The following is a 23,191-nucleotide window of genomic DNA, read 5'->3' as shown; positions in this document are numbered from 1 at the left end:
AAAAGATTGAATGTTACTATTATCGTATTGTATTCATGGTATCATTAGCTTAAAATATTAATATTCAATGAAAGTTTTATTCCAGATTACTGTCATAATTTATTTTCCGATTTACTCTTGTAACAAGATTATTCATTTAATTATTAACTTTTCAGGTATTCTGGCAGTGTTAGAACTTCAAAAAGTTCTCAAGCGGAAAGAAAATCAATGAAAAAGTTACAAACGTAATTTCGCTTTTGTCTTTTTTTCTTTCTTTTAATAATTATCAGTGAAAGTTACTTTCATAATTTTTTTTTTTAATTGAAAAAATACGCGTTGGATCTTTATTAAAGAAATGTTATAAGATATTCGAAATTCCCTGAAAATACTTAATAATTTTCATCTTTTTGTTGTAGCGTTGCATCAGATAATTCACTGGTTGATGAGGAAGCAACTGACGGGTAAAAGAATAACTATCATAAAATATTAAGTTATACTCTAATTAAACACATTTATTCTGATTTTTTTTTTTTTTTTGCTTTAGTGAAAGTTCAGATGAAAAAGTTTATGAAGAAGAATCATTTGAAGTGCCAGAGTTTAAAATAATTGATGGCGATGACATAAAAGAAATTACAGATGAAGAAAAATTTCTCTCTTATTATAAAAAAGTACTTAAATTTTTAGATCTGCCTGAAGAGCTTACAAGAACTTCTTCTGCAAATATTTTATTCTTAAAATCAATGATCTTCCCAAAGCAAACATCTTCTATGACCAAGGGGAAAAATAGATTAAGTTTTGGTCTTAAACAGGCTAATTTTGATAATAAGATACCATCCTCAACTGCTTTAGAATACCTTTTAAAAATGCATCCAGTACAAGACTCGCAAGAACCACATAGTAAACTACCACGGAAAGTATCTTTTACAATTGTGGATCGGCCAACGAGCGGTGTTTCAAAAAGTGTAGTTTTTCGCCAATCTGAAAAAGAACGTCGATTAAAGAAATTGCAAGAAGCACTTGCCGAATTTCCGAAACAAGACCGGTTGACTCAGCTTGCAACAAAGAAGTTAAAACAGGTGAATGTGGATCCAAATGTTAAAGAATCAACAAGCAAACCATTTAGGTACATGCCAAGAAATTATAAAAAACAGTACTTCCAGTTCCTAAAAAGAATACCTCGTAAGGGTGAGGAATTAAGTAAACCTAAGGTCTATCCCCCATATAATTTAAAAACGTCTTCTGTAAATTTAGAAAAATTAGGCATTAATTCTCGTTATCGACTTTTGAATCGTCGTCTGATAATACCAGGGAATTGTCGATATATTCAGCAACAATTTTTTCTTAAAGGCAAAAAGAAGAAAAAGGCTAGTGATTTAAAAAAAAAACCTTTGACTAAAAGAGCTGAATGTTTGCGAAGAAAATTTGAACAAATCGATGAGTTTTTAATTTCCAGATTTCCACCTCCTTACAGTACAGATAGTATAATATTCCAATATTTCCCATCATTAAATAAAATTCCATTAGTTCAAAAGCATCGTGAATTTATTGAATCACTCAAACAGAAATCATCTTTACCTGTGCTAACAAAAAGAAAAAACAATAATTCCCCCTCTTTTCATAAAGAAAGTAAATCATTCGTTCCTAGTTTGCCATCACCTCTTGGATCAAAAAGTTATTCATCTGAAGAAAGGTCGAATACATCTAGAAAAAGTGTTGGTGATTGTATGGAAATGTATTCAGAGAAATCATCAAGTAAATATGAACCTAAAGGAATACACTTTTACAAAAAATCAAATTTAAAGGATGATTTAGTAATTAATGAGTTAAAACCTTATAAAAACGTAGACAATTATTTGATGAGAAAATTACATGGTAAATTTGAAGACAATACTTGTTCAATAAGTACATCTACCTTAGATCTGTGTTGCTTGGAGCAAAAAAGCTATTGCCCTTCTTCAGCTGTCTCAACATTAAAAGAAACAAATTCTGAAGAATGTTTTCGATTCTTTTCAGTACCAATAAAAAGAAGAGGAGCCAACCTAAACACTGATTCGAAAATTAAAGCAAACATCTCATTTCTCCCACCTATTAAATTACCTGACAATAGAGAGTCAAAATGTTCAAATGCTACGATTAAACTTCCTCCAATAAAGAAAATTTGAACAAGCTTAAAAATAATAAATTGCAATAACTAATCACTTATTCTTCTTCATTTTCCATTTTTATAATGTGTAATAAAAATACATTATAATAATATAAAATAATATTCTTCATGGAAATAATATTCTTAAATGGCAAATTTAAATGATTTTATTATTCTTGCTTACCAGCTTTTACATTTTAGAGGCAACATATACCTAGTCAAGAATAGCTAATTATTGGAAAATAAATATTAAGTATTAAAACTGTAGGTATTTATTTAAAGCACCTTAAACAAATGCCTAACTAACACTGGGTTAAATATTTTCGCAATTTTTAAAACACTTCTCTTTATGTAAATTATCATGTGTTAAAATTAAAAGTTTACAAATAGGTGGTACTGTAGGTGAGGTATTCGAGACTAATGAGATTTTTGTATATAAACTTTTTATATCATTCAAAGATTTTTATTATTTCTTTATTCTAATACTGCTAACACCAAATTACAGCTGCACAGATTATATCCTCGGCCTGACTACTGACCTTACAACCCATTCATTACTCTCAGGCTAATATCTCGAGTTTTTCACCTACTACTCTTCTACACTTCTAGTAAGTTCTAACTGCCTTGGCTTACATCATATAAATTTTTACCGTCAGTTTAGTTTTTTATTCAGTAAAACTCCAAGATTCTTTGCCTCTCCCTGCAATTCCAGAGGGACCCCTGAAATTGAAGGTGCCTTGAAATCCTCCTTTTTCTTTAGTCTAGTGAAAAGCCTAAGAGAACACTTATATGGACAAATGAGGTATTTTATCCGGTTATTAACAGATTTTATTTTTTATAAAATATATGTACCAATGTCGCTAATTTTTGGGAAAGACAGGAGCAAAACACTTGGAATTTAAAAAAAGTCAAGTTTATTTTGTTCGTACTCATATAACAAATGAATCGTACTCTGAAAATATAAAAATTTAATTTGTACAAAAATACTTACAGCTCAAGAAACTTATGCAGATAATTTTTGTTTAATAAATGTTCAACTATGTCACTTACTGCTTTTGTTCCCTCAACTCCTGCACAATTTACCATTCTTTTATGTTTTTCTTCCACTTGTAATTTTGAAAATTCTTCAATATCTAGTAAATAATCTGGTTCCATTGACATTGGTAAAAAAAAACTGGTTGGAAAGTATCCATAAATAGCCCTTTTAGCAAAATGTTCCATAAACTGAGCAGAAGTAAATTCCAGATTTGGCACAGTATCAGTGAGTGATTCCCAATAAATATTTAAGAAATCATCCCAATATTTATTTCTCATTTCTGCTGTAGTATTCATATACAAGAAAAAAGAAATATCAATTGCTGGACTAGAGTACAATGAATTTTGAAGATCAAAAAATTTTATATCTTTAGGTTGATCATTATCATACATAAAAAACATATTATTTCTGCAGAAATCACCATGGCATATAACTGAAAAAGGTTCTTCAGGTTTAACCAAACTTTCTGCCACTTCTGCTATATTTTGTAATTTATTGAATACTTTATTAAGAATATCAACTTCTTTATCTTGTTCAATTAAAGGTTTAATGCCCCTTAGCAAACATTGTAAAAACATATTTAGATCTTCGGATGTTCTTTCTAGAGTAAACTTTGTTTCTACTAATTTGTTAGCTATTTCAAAAAATAAATCTTTATGACGGCGCTTTGATAAATAGGATTGTCCATGAAACTGGGCCAATTTCATTAATGCAATTTTGATGTGCTCATAATCAATGAATATTTTTTCTTTAGTAACTATGTAACCACAATGTTGTAAATTCTCAAAAATGAGAAGGTTTTCATTAAAGAATGTACCATCAATGTGATTTGGATAAAATAATTTGGGAAATAAATTTAAGCGTTCTGCTTGCAATAATGGCAATATTTTTGTATACATGATTACTTCGTTCTGGAAGGCAACATCAGAATTGAATAAATCTTTTGTTTCATTACTTACGTGCTTTCTTTTAAGAACAACATGAATTTCCAAATCACTGGAACCATTATTCACTACAAGAACTGCAAAGCTAATAACTGATGCAAACTGCGTTCCTAAGTCAACTTCATTATTTAATTTTGAAGAAACAAAGGTAACTGGCCCAAAAGCTCCATCGTTAACTACAGCCTTAAGAACATCATGCTCACTATCCATTGTAAATAAAGTTGTTTCAAAGTTGGTACGTAACCAACTTCACTATTGCACTCAACAGTGAAACTGATTCTATATTGTTTCATAATGTGTACAGGAAATCTGTCCTTGATCGTTTTATCCCTTCTCTGCTAGCAAACAATTGCATGTTATCTCTTGTAAACACACTAGTAGTTGGTCGAGTTCCTATTTTATGTATACTCTTGTCTTGAAAAATTTGGTTACTTTCTATTATTGCAATAATTCTTATTGTTTTAATTAAGTTTCAGATGTTATGAATGATTTAATTAATTAAAAATATTCCTGAATATGAAGTCACATTTATTTTGTTATTTGTTTGAAAATTATACTTTAGTTTTTTTCCGAGTTCTTGTACTAATTTATCTAACATCATTAACTGAAACGTTTTCCTGGGATGTTTTATTTTATTTGTGAGTTTCTCGTAAAACTAGGTACTACTTTAAGCAATTCTTTAAAGTTCTGGGTTAGATCAAGTTACTGATCAGCCACCTGTATACATATAACGATATAACATCAGAAATATGGAATTTTGCTGTCACTTTCGTTTACAAATCTGTAATCATGAGTGTCTAGCTTCTCCTTGAATTAAATTTCATCCAAATTAAATGTATATATAGCAAAATAAAGGAACTCTATGGCAGATTAAACTATGTACTTTTTTCAAAAGTTTTGATTCAATTACTAGTCAAGTTCGCTTTTCTTAGATAATGAGGAAAGTATTGCGATCTTACCGAAATTTTGGTTTCGATTTTTTACTACAAATATTTCTTTTGAGGTCCCCTGGGTCTGAAAAAGTAGTCTCTGGTTTTAAAAAAAAATCTGTGTGTGAACAAAAGATCAACGTAGCTGAAACATTGTATTCAGATTGGACCTTATCAGGGGAACTGACGTCAACCTAGCGGTTAAAATTCCTCAGGAGGAAGTGATACTTCAGTGAATGGATTTTTCATTTTTTTTGAGTTTTTCTCCAAAATGGCTCCAACAGGTTTTCTCCGTGTACACACATGGCGTGGTGTTGTCATTTTTTTAAAAAGCTTTTGCTCAAGAAAATTCGATTATGGTCACTGAGAGGAGGCTTTCCTTTAAAGGACTTCTAATTATGTAAGGCGAATAGTTTTGTGTGCTAATATTATAAAGGAGAACCTGGGGTGTGTGATGTAATCGCTTCGAAGTTTATTATTTAAGTCATAGTGCACTTCGGCCCATTAATTGAAAAACTATTCCAAAGCACAGTTACAACACTTCTAATTTAAAGAAACAGAGTAAATTCTGCAAAAAATAAAAGTAACTGCTTCAGAGCGTAAAAATATGTGCTTTTGTTTTGTTGTTTTTAATGCACGATTTATGATTGAAAACTTAGTGGTTTTGTCAGACGAAATAATGAATTTGGAGTGTTGCTGGCAGAAAAAGTTGTAGAACTCTAACTACACTGGCATTTTAGTATTTTACAATTCTATCTCTTTAATATTTATAAGAATAAAATTTGTTGTCAACTCTATTTAAATTTGATTTTATCGGTAACAGTTCCCAATAGTTTCCTAAAAATTGTTTATTATAATTAAGTAAATGCATTTTGGCAGAGAAGAGAGTAGTTTTGTTAACTCGAAAATTGCATGAAGGGAAAATCGTCGTGAAGCAATTATATATATTTAAAAAGCTATCAAATTTGGCAAACAATGCGGTATAAACGTGGAGAAAATAAGGAAGCTAGCCAATTAAACTAGGATAGACTGTGCAATTTGATATGTGCTGCTTAACTTGTGTAATTCGAGTAGAACTAAAAGCTGAGTAGCAGCTCAAGTCTTAACATCACCCTCTACTCTACTTGTCGGACTTAGTTCAACTCCTCGGTCAGCTATTGTTCCAACAGTATCGAAGCATCCTGTCCTCTAAATGATTACTTGCTTCACGAGTTATCTTTTCTGTTCAGATTGTACTCCCAGTTTCAATCATATTTTAATGTAATTAAAGAAAAAGAAGCGCGATTAAAAGAATTTAATGTGATTAGAAAATTTATTCTATATCTATTTTTTGCTTAAAACAATTACATTTTAAGATAACTGATTCATCCCATGAGGCGAGAAACTCTAACAACTTAACTCCTAAAGCGTTCTAAACATTTTTTCAAGGAAGTGGTTAAAATTTAGAGCAATATTTAAATATTTCAATTATTTGTGAGGTTCGACAAATTAATACAAAATATAAATCCCCAAATTGAATACATTTACACACACACTCCATTTAACATGTTTATCAAGCACTGCCTTAAAAAAAACTATTTTTTAAATATATGTATTATATTTTAATAAAACCATCCCTCGATTAACGCGTAGACATGTTTCTCAACAAATTGTTTAAACCAAAACAGTGTAAAAAGCGCCTTTGATTTCTGGTAAAATTGGGTTTGTTTAATCAAATTGTGAACCATGACAATCTAATAAATAAATTTTGGGATGTGTTTTGTTAAAACCATGTGAAATGTGATAAGATTACTGCGAGCGAAAACTCATCGTTCAGAATCTAATTTTCAATAAATATTTGAATTGATTTTTATTCAATATTAAATATGTAAGAAATTCAATGCACTTCAAGTGGTAATTAAAAATAAAAGCAATTAAAAAAAAAAGTAGGTCTACATGGGCTAGCTTTCAACGAAAATCTCCACAGAAATCGATAAAACTTTTTATATTAAATGGAAGTTCTTGAAAATTATTCCCTTTATCAGTTATCTTTAAATTTATGTAATTTACGGAGATATATAAAGTTTCCTCTACTTTATAGAACTCAGTCTCTGCCCTTGGAAGTATTAAGCATCCAAGAAACACGTGGCATTTCCCATTACGAAACATATCTTACTTCTAATTATTTGCAATCTGATCTAGTGGAACAACACAACTTTATTAAATTTGTTTGAAATTTGTTTCATAATTTCTGCAATATTTGTCATGAAATTATATATATCCCCTAGGAACTTAAACTCAAATACTGTTTATACCAAATGAACATTGATACAACTCAATTATTCTAACTTCATATTGAGAAGTTAGGATGCGTATCTAAATGTAGTATCTAAAACCCAGTAAGTAGCCTATCAGTACTTGAGAATTAGTACTGTCTCATTAGAGCTACTTGAACATAATTTCCTGTTACTCCTGTTAGAGTTTAGCTCATACTTTAATGTGATTGTCTTCTAATGTTAGTTCAGTTATTGCAAGTCCTTCCAAGTCGTGCTATGTTTCATCATTAGCCTCCTCAGCTAACTCTCCCAGTTACATGATTCACATTAACATTTCACATAATTATTAAGTGGGACAAACTGTGCGAGAGTACTTGCGTCTATCTTACTAAAGGAACGTAGGAGGATATCATATGAGGAGGGAAACATCAGGGAGCAATGCATTAGTGGGGTAACTACTATATTGAGGGCGTTGCAAATTCCCTTCCTATCCACCTAATATTCCCTTTCTTAGTTAGCAAAGATGTTCCCTAACTATATCCCAGAAACCACCAACAACGGTTTGCATGCATATGCGAAACAACCGTAATTATTCTTGTAAGAGATGTAACCTCGAGGGTTACATATTGTAAACTATATAACCCTCCTTAATTCAACCATAACACAAGCACATATTGAACTACCTCTGCCAGCCTTAAAGACTAATCAAAATAAATAAATGATAACACTTTTTGATTACAATATTTACTTAAAGAGATTGTTCAGTTTTCACATATAATAATTATGTATTCACATTATTTGGTGACCGTTTCATCCAAGAGAGACGATAAATTATTGCAAATTTCCACCTTAATTTTTATTTGATTTTGTCACAAACTTTCGACTTACTTAGGACTATGACATTTTCGGAGCTAAGAATCATAGTGGATGAGAAGATTACATTTGACTATATAGTTTTCGTGACCGCAAATTGTTAAACTTAGGATGGAAGATTTGCGAGGAACCAGTCAAATAAAACAACTCGTCTTTTTGCCAACGTTTCGACAAATATATTGTCCTCTTCAGGGCATGGCTATGCGGGTTAGTTGAGTTACAGAAACTGTTCCTCATTTTTCACGTCATACTTATTGATTTATAATAACCCATTGATTTTGTTTTCGTTGTTCAAAAGTATTGAAATTGCATCAATTTTTTGGAAATTTTTAAATCGAAGTTAAAAATAACTTCTCAGTCAACTTTTATTGTCACTTATTTACTGTCATTGGCACAGACAAGAAAAAAAATTATATATATTCGTAGCTTCTGGCGGTTATTAAGAATGATCCCAAAAACAGCTACTAATAATAAAATCTACAGAAACATTGCTTTCTATTGCAACTTACTACTAAACGCCTTCAAGGGTCACTCCTTGCACATTATTTGTGTGGATGGAGGTTGATGGTACTGTTGAAAAATGATGAATCCTCTTCTTTGTGCGTACAATGTCGATAACCTACAAAGAGAAGAGAGAGAATTTTAAAGTACATATTGAGAGCAATGTGATTGCTGTACGATAGATAAAGCTCGTGAGATTCTATGTCAAAACTCTTTTACTTTTGATTACTAAGAGAGTAAAAATTGCTACTTCTTGACGGACACTCTGATGAACTGTCACTCTGAAGAAATGGCTGAAGCTTTAAGTCTAAAAATGATGATATGATGTTAATATAAAAATCAGATAATTGAATTTGGGTTTTAAAGTGCATAAAACTTTTTTAGTTATATTTACCTTATATTATCATACTTATCATATTTTACTTATTATCATATTTATCGTAGAAGCCACTGACCTTTGAAGGTAAGATTGCCTAGATAGTCATTCAGACAAGCATTACTACATATTGCTTGAGGGCGTCAATGAACGTAGATGTTAGCGCCACAAAATAATTTAAAAAATATATAATTAATTACTTTTGGTAATTAAAAAACGACTTTTATTTGCTATGATTTATAATAATAAAAAAGTTTTTACAACCCACAACTGTTAAAGACTGATTTTTTCCCAAATTGAGTAGGTTTTTGTGTCTACTTTTATTAAAGAACAAAACTAATCAATCAAAAACATCCCCCTTTGCAAAGAGACAAGAAGAAACTAAATAGCCAAAAGGGGATTAAACAGGAGAAGGCAAGCTAAGTTTAGTGTTGGGTTACTCTCTTGGGGGAACACTGTGCAAAAGAAAGAAAATTACCAATCCTTAACACAAGTGCATGATACACTTCTTTCACTAATACTCTGCTCTCTCATTAAATGTCTTTTACTTAAAGAAGTAAATAAGGTTGATGCCATAGTGTTATTTATTAAAATTAATTGTCTAAAACTTCTTTATATTTATTAACCATCTTTAGTTTTATCTTTTGTTTTTTATTCATAAGTCACGATTTAGAAAAAATAACAAATGATCTTAATTACCTTCTCTCACAAGTTAGGAACAGTATTGCAATCATGTTAAATTTTAGATTTCGTGTTTTCGCCAAAAACATCTGTATTAAGGTCCCCTGGGTCCGAAAAAGTGGTTTTTAGAAACTTTTCTGAGTGTGTTCACAAAATATAATAATAATAATAGTTTATTTGTTTAAACTCTAGTTTTTACTATCGGAATAAGGTCAATGCAACTTATAAAAATGAAAAATAAGACAAATGCAAAGAAGTGTATCAAAGGAAGAATAAAGATAACTCATTTGGTTACAAGATTAAAAAACAAAAAACGTTCCATAATTAGGATATTACGCAAGTAATAGATTTCTCCCTTAAGGACTAATTTCGTACAATTTTACTCTCCAGATTTTACATAATATTATAAAGTAGGTTTTTAAAGTAGGACGAATCATATCTATAAAAAGAAGAAGGTTTGGCTAAAATGTTCGCGTTTCAAAGAAGAATTTTTTTTTCACTTTTCTGCTAATATTTAAAAAAAAAAAAATAAAAGTCGTGACACCTTAGGTCATTAGCGGAAGAACTTATTCCAGTGCACCAACGGCCTCCGGACAGTGTTCTCTCATCATTGGAGGAGTGAGCCGTAAGAAGTTCTTTGATACAGAAAATCTAAGATCAACAGTTGGATTTAAACTCGGTATATCCAGTTTGCTAACCACTTAGCTAATCCTTTACATCATTATCAAATTTCAAAATAAATTTATTCATTATATTTGGCCGTGGTCAAAACTTCAGCAGGTGTGATCAGACGCCCAGTCAGAGGTGTTTGGTCCTCGAACAGTATTATTAATAATTATAATGGGGGCCTCTCATATGTGGGGGCTGAAACCTCTCCTAATTTATATACAGCTAAGAGATCCACATAATAATCTTTGCATCTTAATAATTTTTTGAATCTAAAGACTCCTCATTTATGAAAAATTGGTTCATTCTTCGAAACTTTTTCATGAATTGAGTACAATATTTTCTCTTAAAGAGAATAAAAGCAAATTGACACGGACAAGTAGGGCAACTTTGATCACATTCTGGCTAAGATTTGCTGCAACTCCATCCTTTAAAATAAGGTTCGTCGATTTGAGGATGCAAATTTTATTTTTACAACCAAAATGCAGAGTAGAAGAAACTCATTGATGTGATAGTAATGAAGATTCATATTCCGAATCTCCCCTTCAGATCTAACAATTAATATGACTCACACGAGCCCCATATTTCTGTAGCAGTAATTCCGCTAATAATAGACTGATGTTATTGGAGAATGTCAAATTTATCTAGGTTTGGTAATGGATTTCCTTAGTAATACGACATTATTTTTTTGATGTATCTATTCCGTTTCTATTCATCTACATTATTTCAACCCAAATGCATGTATATACATATACTCGTATATTAGGGAACTTTACAAAATGCAGTCCATCTTCCCAATTGTTATGTCATTACGGTTAGACAGAAACGGTGACCTCATTTAATTACATTCTAATAACTTAATTACCAACATATGGTTGCCTGTTAGATTATGGTTGCCTGTTAGATTAATTACAAACGAATCCTCTATTGGCTGGTTAGTGATAACGGAAAGGTCGTGTCGCATAATAATGAGTAATGTTCATTGTTTACTTATTTAACCAATCATTCTTTCTGATATTCTCTGGACCTTTCCATTTTAAAAATTGAATTATTCCTATCTTTATTCATTTCATCGCAAAACCTAAGACATCTATCATGCACGGAGAGATTAACTCTTTAATGTGGTTCCACACTTTATTAAAAAAATATTTTGAACATGAAAATGGCCAACACAAGGGTCTGTGACATCCAATAAATTCTAACAATACTATTGAAATTGTGGGCGAATATTTTAATTGGTTAAAATCATATTAATTATTAAATAATTATAATAATACGGACAGATGATAAAACATATGTGTGATATATTGAATGTAAAAAAATATTGAAGCTAGAGGTTTTTGTTTTATATTCATATAGCGTTGTGTCTTTTGACTGCCTTAACCCATGTTGTTGAGAAAAAAATAAAATAATAAGAATTCATCATCATAGTGGTTGTTCTTATTTCTCTTAGTGGATCAACTCCTTCAGCTTCAGGTGTGGGGTTCGAGGCAGATCAAATTGGTAAGAGGCAAATCAAGTTATATTGCAAAGAAAAGGAAACGAATTGAACATTGAAAATAGTGAAGAGTTGTCGTATAAACTAATTGATTTGCGAGGAAGTAATAGCAATTCAGATTGTTCATCGGCCGTAAGTAAAACTCAGTTATATACTACATTGGTTTAATTTATTTGCAAATATGACGTCATTAGGAGAAATTAATAGAATTAACAAAAATATTAGCAATTCTACCATTAACGCTATTCGAGCACTTCATTTATTAATTTTTGAGTGCGAAGGAAATCGTCAGAAAAGAGCTAGACTCAGAAAATTTGAAGGATTTAGTTTCTTGTTGGATTCAGAAGAATATAAGGCCAAACTTAAATTCATACATGAAAATTTAACTGATGGTGACCTTACACTAATCTGCAATATTCTTAACATTGACCACGACGGAAATGCGGACGAACTATCCAAACGTATTTGTACAAGTCTAATGAATTTAGAAAATTTAAAAATATTAAATGAAGCGGTTAATGAGCAAGAAGATGAAGATACTGAAGAGCAAGATGTAAAAGAAGAAGAAAATAAAGAAGATGAAGAAAGAAGTAATTCAGAGTTGTGTTACCATCCCAAATTTTTATTAAGAGATATAGAAGATTCTATTCGTCCTTTCACCGGTAGTGACAATTACACCGCTAATCGGTGGATTAAAGAATTTGAAGATATGAGGAAATTATTGAAATGGAACGATTTGGAAACTTTTATATATGCCAAGAAATCGATAAAAGGATTTGCAAAAACAGTAATTAATTGTGAGCCGAATGTAAACAGTTGGGTTAATTTGAAGAGGGTCTTAAGAGCTGAATTTCCAACTACGATAAATAGTGCTACTCTACATCAGATGCTAGTTAACAGAAAAATGAAAAAAGAAGAGACACTTAAAGAATACTTTTGTCACATGCGTGAACTGGCAGGAAGGGGTAGTATCGAAGATGATGCATTAATTAAATATACAATCGACGGCATCAATGATGACATTAGAAACAAAGTTGTTCTTTTTGGCTGTTCTACGGTTGCAGAATTTAAGAAAAGAATTGATATTTATGAAGAAATAAAGTTAAGCAGTAAAGTACATCAAGAGAAATGTCAATCGTTAGCATTCAAGAAATTTCCAGAGTCAGTGCAGGAAAGAAGAGTGAAAAATGCAGGTACTACGAGTGTGGCGAATGTTGTTCGATGTTACAACTGCGGGAAAATGGGTCATGTTTCTTCAGCATGCACGGCTCCGAAACGAGAACCTAATTCCTGTTTCAAATGCGGATCTCAAGGACATCAAAGAAAGGACTGTCCAAGATTACGTCCCACATCGAGAAAGCTCACGGAAGGTACTACGCATAAGGAGATTGGCTGGATTGCAGAGAGCTCATCGTTAGCACCAACCTACGAAGTAAAAATTAAGCTAGAGGTAAACGACGTAGAAATTAGCGCTACTTTAGACAGTGGTAGCCCAATTTCTCTAATTTCTGAACATATTTTGCCTGTCAATGTTATTATAAGTCCGTATACGCGTAAATTTCAATTTGAAGGAGTCAATAAAAGTAAATTAAATATATTAGGAGAGCTTAAACAAAATGTATCTGTTAATTCAATTAAAATTCCAATTACTTTCTATGTTGTTCCGGAAAATACTATAAATTCTATCTGTTTATTAGGTCGGGATTTTCTTTCATATGATGGACTGCAGGTTAAGTTTCAGGGTAATAATGTTTGTATTGATGTTAAAAGAACATTAGTTGAAGAACCGATAGGTGAATGTATTTCTGATATTTTAAATATTGATATTTCCAATAACGTAAAACTTAATGAACCTGATTTGGATATAAATAATGAATTATCATTAGAAATTCAAAGTAAAGTCAAAAATATTATTAAAGAAAATTATAATGATGTTGAAAAACCTAAAGAGCCCGTAACAAATTTAGAGCTAGCACTCACAGTTAAACCCGATTGTCACTTGGGGTATTTAGTGGATGATGAAGGGATTTGTCCCTCCACAGCAAATGTTGCTGCAGTTGCAAATTACCCAATACCCAAAAATTTTCGCGAATTGCATAGCTTCTTAGGATTAATTTCTTATTTCCGAAAATTTATTCATAACTTTGCTATTGTCGCCCAGCCACTATATAAGTTGTTGAAATCTAAAATCAATTTCGTATGGTCCGAAGAAGAATCAAATTGTTTTGAGCGACTTAAGAATTTCCTAATATCAGAGCCGCTGATAGCTATTTATTCACCCACTGCACTTACTGAGTTGCACTGTGATGCAAGTGCACAAGGCTATGGTTCGATCCTTGTGCAGAAACAGTTCGACAATAAATGTTATCCAATGCGTACAGCTAACGCTTATGAAGTTATTAAATGGCAAGCATGCTACTCGTTTTTTTCCCAATACCACAAGCCAGTTAAGTTAGTTTTCGATGGGGGTTCTGGCTTCAATCCCAATAAATTTACTAAATTCCATAAAAGTTCACCTATGAACATGAAACCGTGGTTACCTAATAGTTAGCCAATTGCAGACTATTGAACTTACTTGTTTTAAATTTGCTTAATTTTTCAAACTTAATGTTTTGTACTTTTCTAATTTCTGTTTTGGATTCTAATGTTATTGTTATTTATTTTCATAATTTTAATTTTAATTTTGCTAAGAATTACTGTTTGATTGTGAGACCAATCAAGGTCAGGTTGGACGAGCTGTGGGCGAATATTTTAATTGGTTAAAATCATATTAATTATTAAATAATTATAATAATACGGACAGATGATAAAACATATGTGTGATATATTGAATGTAAAAAAATATTGAAGCTAGAGGTTTTTGTTTTATATTCATATAGCGTTGTGTCTTTTGACTGCCTTAACCCATGTTGTTGAGAAAAAAATAAAATAATAAGAATTCATCATCATAGTGGTTGTTCTTATTTCTCTTAGTGGATCAACTCCTTCAAAATTTAATGCATTTAATTAAAATTTAATAATATATCATTTAAATAAAATTCCTTAAATGATAATATTGTTATAAAATTTGAGTAAAACACAAACTTATTCGTTCGTTTCTAAATGTCTGAAATTAAGAGCTAAAATATGAATGAAATGAGTACTTTCTGATTGGTATATCTTTTGTCGTTTAATCAACCCTTAACTATTTAAACTGTTAGTTTTCATTATGTAAATTTTTGTGGCATTTGGATAATTGTTTAATTTTTTTAATAATTTGTAATTCAGTATAAATTATAAAATTATCAATATTGTTCATTAATTAAAACATTTTCACATTATAAATTTTTAACTACTATTCAATTGTTCGACTATTAATCACAATGATTAAATTTTATGAATTTTTATCGTTTTATGACTCATAAGATCCTCTTGCATTAACCGCCCCAGCCTTTTCTTGATATTATCTGCCCTACTTTTTCCAGTAATGTGTGAAGCAAATGCCGGTGAATGTACTTGAAGTAATAGTTTTTACAGTTCGAGTTAAACAAAAGAAAAGAAAATAATAAAAATAAGCGGTAAACATTTTAATTATGTAAATTGAGATAAATGCTAACATATTGTGTTTTATCTCCTCAATATGTCACATACTCCTAATTGCAGGCACCAAGTTTGTTTCTGTCAATGCCAACTTTAATGACTCTTTTGTCATTTCTAGCTTTGTAATTATTTATTATTTTATTATTTAATTCTGATTTCTTAACAAGATGAAGTATTTTAGAATCTCCTTGAAATAATGCTCTCAATCCACTAATGTAGTTTAAATTTTTTCGCGCTCCAACTATTGTATTTATTGGTGCTTGAGATATTCTAATATCATCAGATCTACAGAAAGATAAGTGATATTTTTCTAATGTTATTCTTATATTTTCTCTTTTACAAACAGTGAAATAACCAAAAATTAATAGTCGTGAATTAAAATCTGTTAGCCGCTTCACGGTCTACAGAATAGCTGATATTTCGGCTTTGAAGTTGAAGTATGAAGTGCTGGCGTCCAAGAAAAAACTTTCATAGAGATAGTTAGAAATGCCTGCCACGGTTTTCCCACTTCTAGGCTAGACGAACCTCCGGTACAGGCCGGAAAACGAACTTATCGATATAATACTTGAAGGTTTGCTAAGCGAATTGAGCAACAAGAAAGCGTGTCAATCCAGGATGTAACACACGCTTGTATACTCAATTAGCTGAGCCTCTTGAATTGTTTACAGTTCCCCTAGTTGCGTTGGGACGTTTGTTGTCATTTTCACTATTATTTTCGTGGTTCGTGGTTTTTACCATCGTTTTGCAGTGTATCATTAAACGGGTTGTCAGAATATTATACAAAAATGGAATCTTTCGATAAATTTAGAAAAATCGTAGATTAACGCGCAATGACCGCTGGTTTTTTGGATAGACGAGAGGATATGAGAAGTTTAGGCTTTAGCAGATAACTCCAATTGCCCTCTATGCAGCATTCCCGAAAGAGAGGATTTACAGCACTTTTTATTAAAATGTATAAGGCTGCAATCTTATTGAGGCTAGTAGGATAAATTAAAACGAGCATTAATTCATGAAAGCTAATCAGTCTTTCTATCACAGTGTGTAAAAGAAAAGTTCGTTTGACCTCGAAAATAATTGGACTGTACTAGTTCTTGTGACAAGTTTTATTATTATTATTATTTTAATGATTTAAGGCGCATCAACATCTGAGGTTATTGGCGCCCGGAGCTGCGGATAATACGAGGGTCGTTTGAAAAGTCCGTGCAAAGTCAGAGAGATAGCACTACTGGCGCGTATCGAGGTTATGTTTAGTTAGTAGCATCTCTTGGAAGAACACACACCAAGTTTCAGCCAGATCGGTCTATTTCTTTGTGTTTGGCATTCGTTTGAATCGAGGAAGTCGAGTGATTTTCAAAAAATGGACGAAAAAGAATTTCGTGTGTTGATTAAACACTACTTTATGAAAGGCAAAACGCCTCAGGAGACTAAAGAGAAGCTTGATAAACATTGTGGTGACTCTGCACCTTCGATTAGAACAGTTTATAAGTGGTTTCAAAATTTTCGGAGTGGCCATATGGGCGCACAAGTGACGCTGAACGTTCTGGACGCCCTGTTGAGGTTACTACTCCAGAAATCATTGATAAAATCCAAGTTATGGTGATGGATGACAGAAGAGTGAAGGTGCGTGAGATTGCTAGTGCTGTGGGCATCTCGAATGAACGGGTACATAATATTTTGCATCAACATTTGGACATGACAAAGCTATCCGCAAGATGGGTGCCGCGATTGCTCACGCTTGACCAAAAACAAAATCGTGTGAAGTGTTGCAAGGAGGGTTTGCAGCTGTTCCAGAAGAATCCGCAGGACTTTAAGCGTCGTTTCGTCACTGTGGATGAAACATGGATACATCACTACACTCCAGAGACCAAAGAACAATCTAAACAATGGGTTACCAAGGGGGTATCTGCGCCAAAAAAGGCGAAGACCGTTCCTTCGGCCGGAAAGATTATGGCGACTGTCTTTTGGGATTCGCAAGGAATAATCCTCATCGACTATCTGGAAAAGGGTAAAACTATTACAGGTGCATATTATTCATCGTTATTGGACCGTTTGAAAACCGAGCTGCAAGAAAAACGCTCACGATTGGCCCACAAAAAAGTCCTTTTCCATCACGACAACGCACCAGCTCACACCTCAGCAGTTGTGGTCGCAAAATTAATGGAAATAGGGTTCCAACTCGTTTCACATCCCCCCTATTCTCCAGACTTGGCTCCCTCGGACTACTATTTGTTCCCCAATATGAAGAAATGGCTGGCGGGAAAAAGATTTTATTCAAACGAGGAGGTGATTGCAGAAACGAATGGCTATTTTTCAGACTTGGACAAATCCTATTATTCGGAAGGGATCAACAAACTAGAGCAGCGTTGGACGAAGTGTATAATCCTAAAAGGAGACTATGTTGAAAAATAAAAAAGGTTTACCCCAAAAAATTAAGTAGTTTTTATTTTTGCACGGACTTTTCAAACGACCCTCGTATTCTGTCGTTACTGACAACACTGTCCATCACCGCACAGTGAGCTGTAAGAAGCTCATAAGAAGAGAAAATCTAAGGGTCAGCAGCTGGATTCGAACCCGGAATTCCGCGTGGGAATCTAATACGCTAACTGCATTGCTAATCCCTTCCAAGATTAGTATTATTATTTCTAAGGGTCAAATGTCATGTTAAATAACGGATTTCAAAAATTGTTAAGTTGGTTTCAATTAAATCACTATTTTTCTCTACCAGTAATGCAGACGTTCGTTATAGACTGTTTTAATCACTAATTAAATAGAGGTTTTAGTTTCCATGTTAAATGTAGTTTAGAATAATAATTTAATTATTATTCATAATAATAATAATTTTTAGAATAGTAATTTTAGGGGAAACATTTATTTTTTTAATTATTTATTCAACTTATATTATTTTCTATTATAATGTAGCTTCCTTAATACACATACGACTTAAGAGCAGAGTTGGGCACTAATTAAAAAAAAAATTAAATTCTAAATTTAATTGATTAAATTTTTTAATTGATTAAATTTATTTTTAATTTTAATCAGAATTTAATCAGCGAATTTAATCGTAATTTTAATCATATGATAGGTACTTATTAAATCAATTAAATTTCAGATTTAATCGTTAATCGAAAGAGTTTCACCAGTGGGTAATTGCTCTAATCATGTCAAAACAAGTGAACTGAACCAGTAAGACCAAGTTTACTTGATGCAACAATTGTTGCAGTTGTAAATACTCAAATAAAGTAAAAAACAAAAAATTGATCCTTTTATTTAATTTGAATTTAATTTTTAAGTTCTTGCTAAATACCGAATTTCAAATTATTTAATGTTAGTGTTCCGCAAGAAAAATATATACATATAATTGTGCTCCGCGTCTATGAAAAAGTTAAGAACCACCGATATAAAGGGTTGAAAATTTTTTGGGTCATGAAATTCTGTAAAATTATGGCCGTTCTATATCTCCCACTGTGAACCACGTATTGGTATGGAATTTTTCTCTCTTATACACTTTGTTTTTCTCAATTATAATCTATAGTTATTTTGTGCACAGATCTATAAATATAGAAGATATAAAAGGTTGAAAATTTTCTGGGTCATGAAATTCTGCAAAATTATGGCCGTTCTATATCTCCCACTGTAAACCACGTATTGATATGGAATTTTGTTCTCTTATACACTTTGTTTTTCCTAATTATAATCTATAGTTATTTTGTACACAGATCTACAATTGTAAAAGATATAAAGGGTTGAAAATTTTCTGGGTCATGAAATTCTGTAAAATTATGGCCGTTTTATATCTCCCACTGTGAACCACGTATTGGTATGGAATTTAGTTCTCTTATACACTTTGTTTTTCTCAATTGTAATCTATAGTTATTTTGTACATAGATCTATAATTGTAGAAGATATAAAGGGTTGAACATTTTCTGGGTCATGAAATTCTGTAAAATTATGGCCGTTCTATATCTCCCACTGTAAACCACGTATTGATATGGAATTTTGTTCCCTTATATACTTTGTTTTTCTCAATTATAATCTATAGTTATTTTGTACACAGATCTATAATTGTAGAAGATATAAAGGGTTGAAAATTTTCTGGGTCATGAAATTCTGTAAAATTATGGCCGTTCTATATCTCCCACTGTAAACCACGTATAGATATGAGTCATTCCATGTCAAATCAACACGGGGTCTGAACCTCACCATCTCGGATTTTCTTGAAATTTGGCACATGTCTACTATTGGTATAGACTTGGAAAAATATGAAATTTTACTGTGATATGTCAACTGGTTTACGAGTTACAGGGCTGTAAAGTTGCCAAAAATGGGCTGAAAAACAGGGAACCCCGTGTTTTTGAATTACTGTAGAAGCTTTCCTAATTGAGCCACAGACTTGGGATTGGTGTCATTTTATAGCATATATAATGCCCTTTCCTGTGATATGCAACACCATATGCGTTAGGATAAATAAAGTTTGTTAAATTTAAATTTAAAATTTAAATTTTAAATTTTTTAAAAAGTACATATTTTAAAATTTTAAAATTAATTCCATGAATAGCTAGTAGTGTTATGAATCACTGGGCAAAATATTAATTTGGGACGACAATGGCTTCATTGTTAAAAAAATTTAAGACTAAAGCTCCAATCCGATTAATTCAACTCTGAATTCATGTTAATACAATAATGCTAATAATAATTCCACTAAAAAGTCCAAAGTAAAACATACTGTTAAGTAATAGGATCTCTTTATTATTTTAAGCTTGAAAAGGCTTCATTTGTTTGACATGCATCACTTTCTAGTAGGACATATGTAAGTTCTTCCAGTCAGAGTCACAGGATCAATTTTTATCAAAACATCCACTACTGAGACCCAAATAATATCGGTATTTCTTGGATGCGAGATGATTTAGAGGGTCCAGCTGGATGAATAAAAGTTACTTTTACTTCATCAAGTTCTTCATTTTTCTCTAAAACATATCCAAGCCACCAGTTTCTTTATAGACTACACTGATATAACCTGATATGTCGGCTAATTTTAGTTTATCAGGGAATTTTGAAACTTCCATTTCGCAAGCTTCTGAGTTCATAGAAAAGTTTTTAACCAATATTTTGGATTTACTTCTGGGAATGAAAGCATGGTATTGCTGTGTTCCTTTAATAGCCAATGCTTGAGCAAACCGAATTTTAAAAAAACACTCAGATTCAACGTAGTCTTCCTGGGTTGAATATGCAAAGTCTATGTTGGTGATGTTTTCTACTGCCCACTCAAAAAGTTGTAGTGAAGTTTGGATTTGATTTTCATAGAGTCGTTGCAAACTGGCACGAGCTGCCAGCCTCTTTACCGAACCCCCTACACCATCACAAGGCCCTTTGCCGACTTAAACCAACTCTTAAAGAGGCTGTTATCTCAGCCAAAGAAGGCTGTTCTTAAACAAACATATTAAATTGAATTATTTTTGTATGATTTGATTAACTGCATAATTTCATTAAAATAATATAATTAATATGATTAATTACTGTAATCATAATTATTAGTTCTAAAAATGATTTCAAAATCAATATTTTAAATCTTAATAATTATTAATTATGATTCATTATTACTATTTTCAATTTATTTATTACTTTAATTTTATTAAAATATATTTTCCATGAAAAGGAGCTTTAGTCTTAAATTTTTTTAACAATGAAGCCATTGTCGTCCCAAATTAATATTTTGCCCAGTGATTCATAACACTACTAGCTATTCATGGAATTAATTTTAAAATTTTAAAATATGTACTTTTTAAAAAATTTAAAATTTAAATTTTAAATTTAAATTTAACAAACTTTATTTATCCTAACGCATATGGTATTGCATATCACAGGAAAGGGCATTATATATGCTATAAAATGACACCAATCCCAAGTCTGTGGCTCAATTAGGAAAGCTTCTACAGTAATTCAAAAACACGGGGTTCCCTGTTTTTCAGCCCATTTTTGGCAACTTTACAGCCCTGTAACTCATAAACCAGTTGACATATCACAGTAAAATTTCATATTTTTCCAAGTCTATACCAATAGTACACATGTGGCAAATTTTAAGAAAATCCGAGATGGTGAGGTCAAAAATGGTCTTTTTTTGTGTTGATTTGACATGGAATGACCCATATGGAATTTTGTTCTCTTATACACTTTGTTCTTCTCAATTATAATCTATAGTTATTTTCTACACAGATCTATAATTGTAGAAGATTTAAAGGGTTGAAAATTTTTTGGGTCGTGAAATTCTGTAAAATTATGGCCGTTCTATATCTCCCACTGTAAACCACGTATTGATATGGAATTTTGTTCTCTTATACACTTTGTTTTTCTCACTTATAATCTATAGTTATTTTGTGCACAGATCTATAAATATAGAAGATATAAAAGGTTGAAAATTTTTTGGGTCATGAAATTCTGTAAAATTATGGCCGTTCTATATCTCCTACTGTGAACCACGTATTGATATGTAATTTAGTTCACTTATACACTTTGTTTTTCTCAATTAAAAACTATAGTAATTTTGTACACAGATCTATAAATGTAGAAGATATAAAGGGTTGAAAATTTTTTGGGTCATCAAATTCTGTAAAATTATGGCTTTTCTATATCTCCCACTGTAAACCACGCATTGATATGTAATTTAGTTCACTTATACACTTTGTTCTTCTCAATTAAAAACTATAGTTATTTTGTACACAGATCTATAAATGTAGAAGATATAAAGGGTTGAAAATTTTCTGGGTCATGAAATTTAGTAAAATTATGGCCGTTCTATATCTCACACTGTAAACCACGAATTGATATGGAATTTTGTTCTCTTATACACTTTGTTTTTCTCAATTATAATCTATAGTTATTTTGTACACAGATCTATAATTGTAGAAAATATAAAGGGTTGAAAATTTTTTGGGTGATGAAATTCTGTAAAATTATGGCCGTTCTATATTTCCCACTGTAAACCACGTATTGATATGGAATTTTGTTCTCTTATACACTTTGTTTTTCTCAATTATAATCTATAGTTATTTCGTACACAGATTCAATAATTGTAGAAAATATAAAGGATTGAAAATTTTCTGGGTCATGAAATTCTGCAAAATTATGGCCGTTCTATATCGCCCACTGTAAACCACGTATTGATATGGAATTTTGTTCTCTTATACACTTTGTTTTTCTCAATTATAATCTATAGTTATTTTGTACACTGATCTATAAATGTAGAAGATATAAAAGGTTGAAAATTTTCTGGGTCATGAAATTCTGTAAAATTATGGCCGTTCTATATCTCACACTGTAAACCACGTATTGATATGGAATTTTGTTCTCTTATACACTTTGTTTTTCTGAATTATATTCTATAGTTATTTTGTGCAGAGATCTATAAATATAGAAGATATAAAAGGTAGAAAATTTTTTGGGTGATGAAATTCTGTAAAATTATGGCCGTTCTATATCTCCTACTGTGAACCACGTATTGATATGTAATTTAGTTCACTTATACACTATGTTTTTCTCAATTAAAAACTATAGTAATTTTGTACACAGATCTATAAATGTAGAAGATATAAAGGGTTGAAAATTTTCTGGGTCATGAAATTCTGTAAAATTATGGCCGTTCTATATCTTCCACTGTAAACCACGTATTGATATGGAATTTTGTTCTCTTATACACTTTGTTTTTCTTAATTATAATCTATAGTTATTTTGTACACA

At 31.3% G+C, this 23,191-nt stretch overlaps 2 protein-coding genes across 15 annotated transcripts in view; one reads left to right on the top strand and one right to left on the bottom strand.

Moving 5' to 3' along the window:
* LOC141459867 (uncharacterized) overlaps positions 1–3,184 on the top strand; it is a 50,522-nt gene extending 47,338 nt beyond the window's left edge. For 12 of the 14 annotated variants that reach the window (XM_074139441.1, XM_074139438.1, XM_074139428.1 and 9 more), the window contains 3 exons: positions 156–224; positions 396–440; positions 524–3,184. In XM_074139441.1, the coding sequence (XP_073995542.1) occupies positions 156–224; positions 396–440; positions 524–2,141 (1,732 nt within the window). In that variant the 3' untranslated portion in view covers positions 2,142–3,184. The remainder of the gene's footprint in view (positions 1–155; positions 225–395; positions 441–523) is intronic. The other 2 variants (XR_012461656.1, XR_012461655.1) reach the window with 1 other exon arrangement.
* Positions 3,019–4,312, bottom strand: LOC141459921 (uncharacterized). The gene has a single exon (XM_074139485.1). The coding sequence runs from the start codon at positions 4,310–4,312 to the stop codon at positions 3,110–3,112; it is 1,203 nt and encodes a 400-aa protein (XP_073995586.1). The 3' UTR covers positions 3,019–3,109.
* Positions 4,313–23,191: the final 18,879 nt, after the last annotated feature.

The sequence above is a fragment of the Rhodnius prolixus genome, unplaced genomic scaffold, assembly GCF_049639745.1.
Source record: "Rhodnius prolixus isolate KJV_2025 unplaced genomic scaffold, Rpr scaffold_1, whole genome shotgun sequence".
In the NCBI taxonomy this organism is placed as follows: Eukaryota; Metazoa; Arthropoda; class Insecta; order Hemiptera; family Reduviidae; genus Rhodnius; species Rhodnius prolixus.
The sequence above is the reverse complement of the archived record's forward strand: the minus strand, read 5'-3'. Positions and strand labels throughout refer to the sequence as shown.

Coding starts and splice junctions, on each gene's coding strand:
- LOC141459921 (XM_074139485.1), bottom strand. CDS start 4,312: ATGGATAGTGAGCATGATGTTCTTAAGGCTGTAGTTAACGATGGAGCT.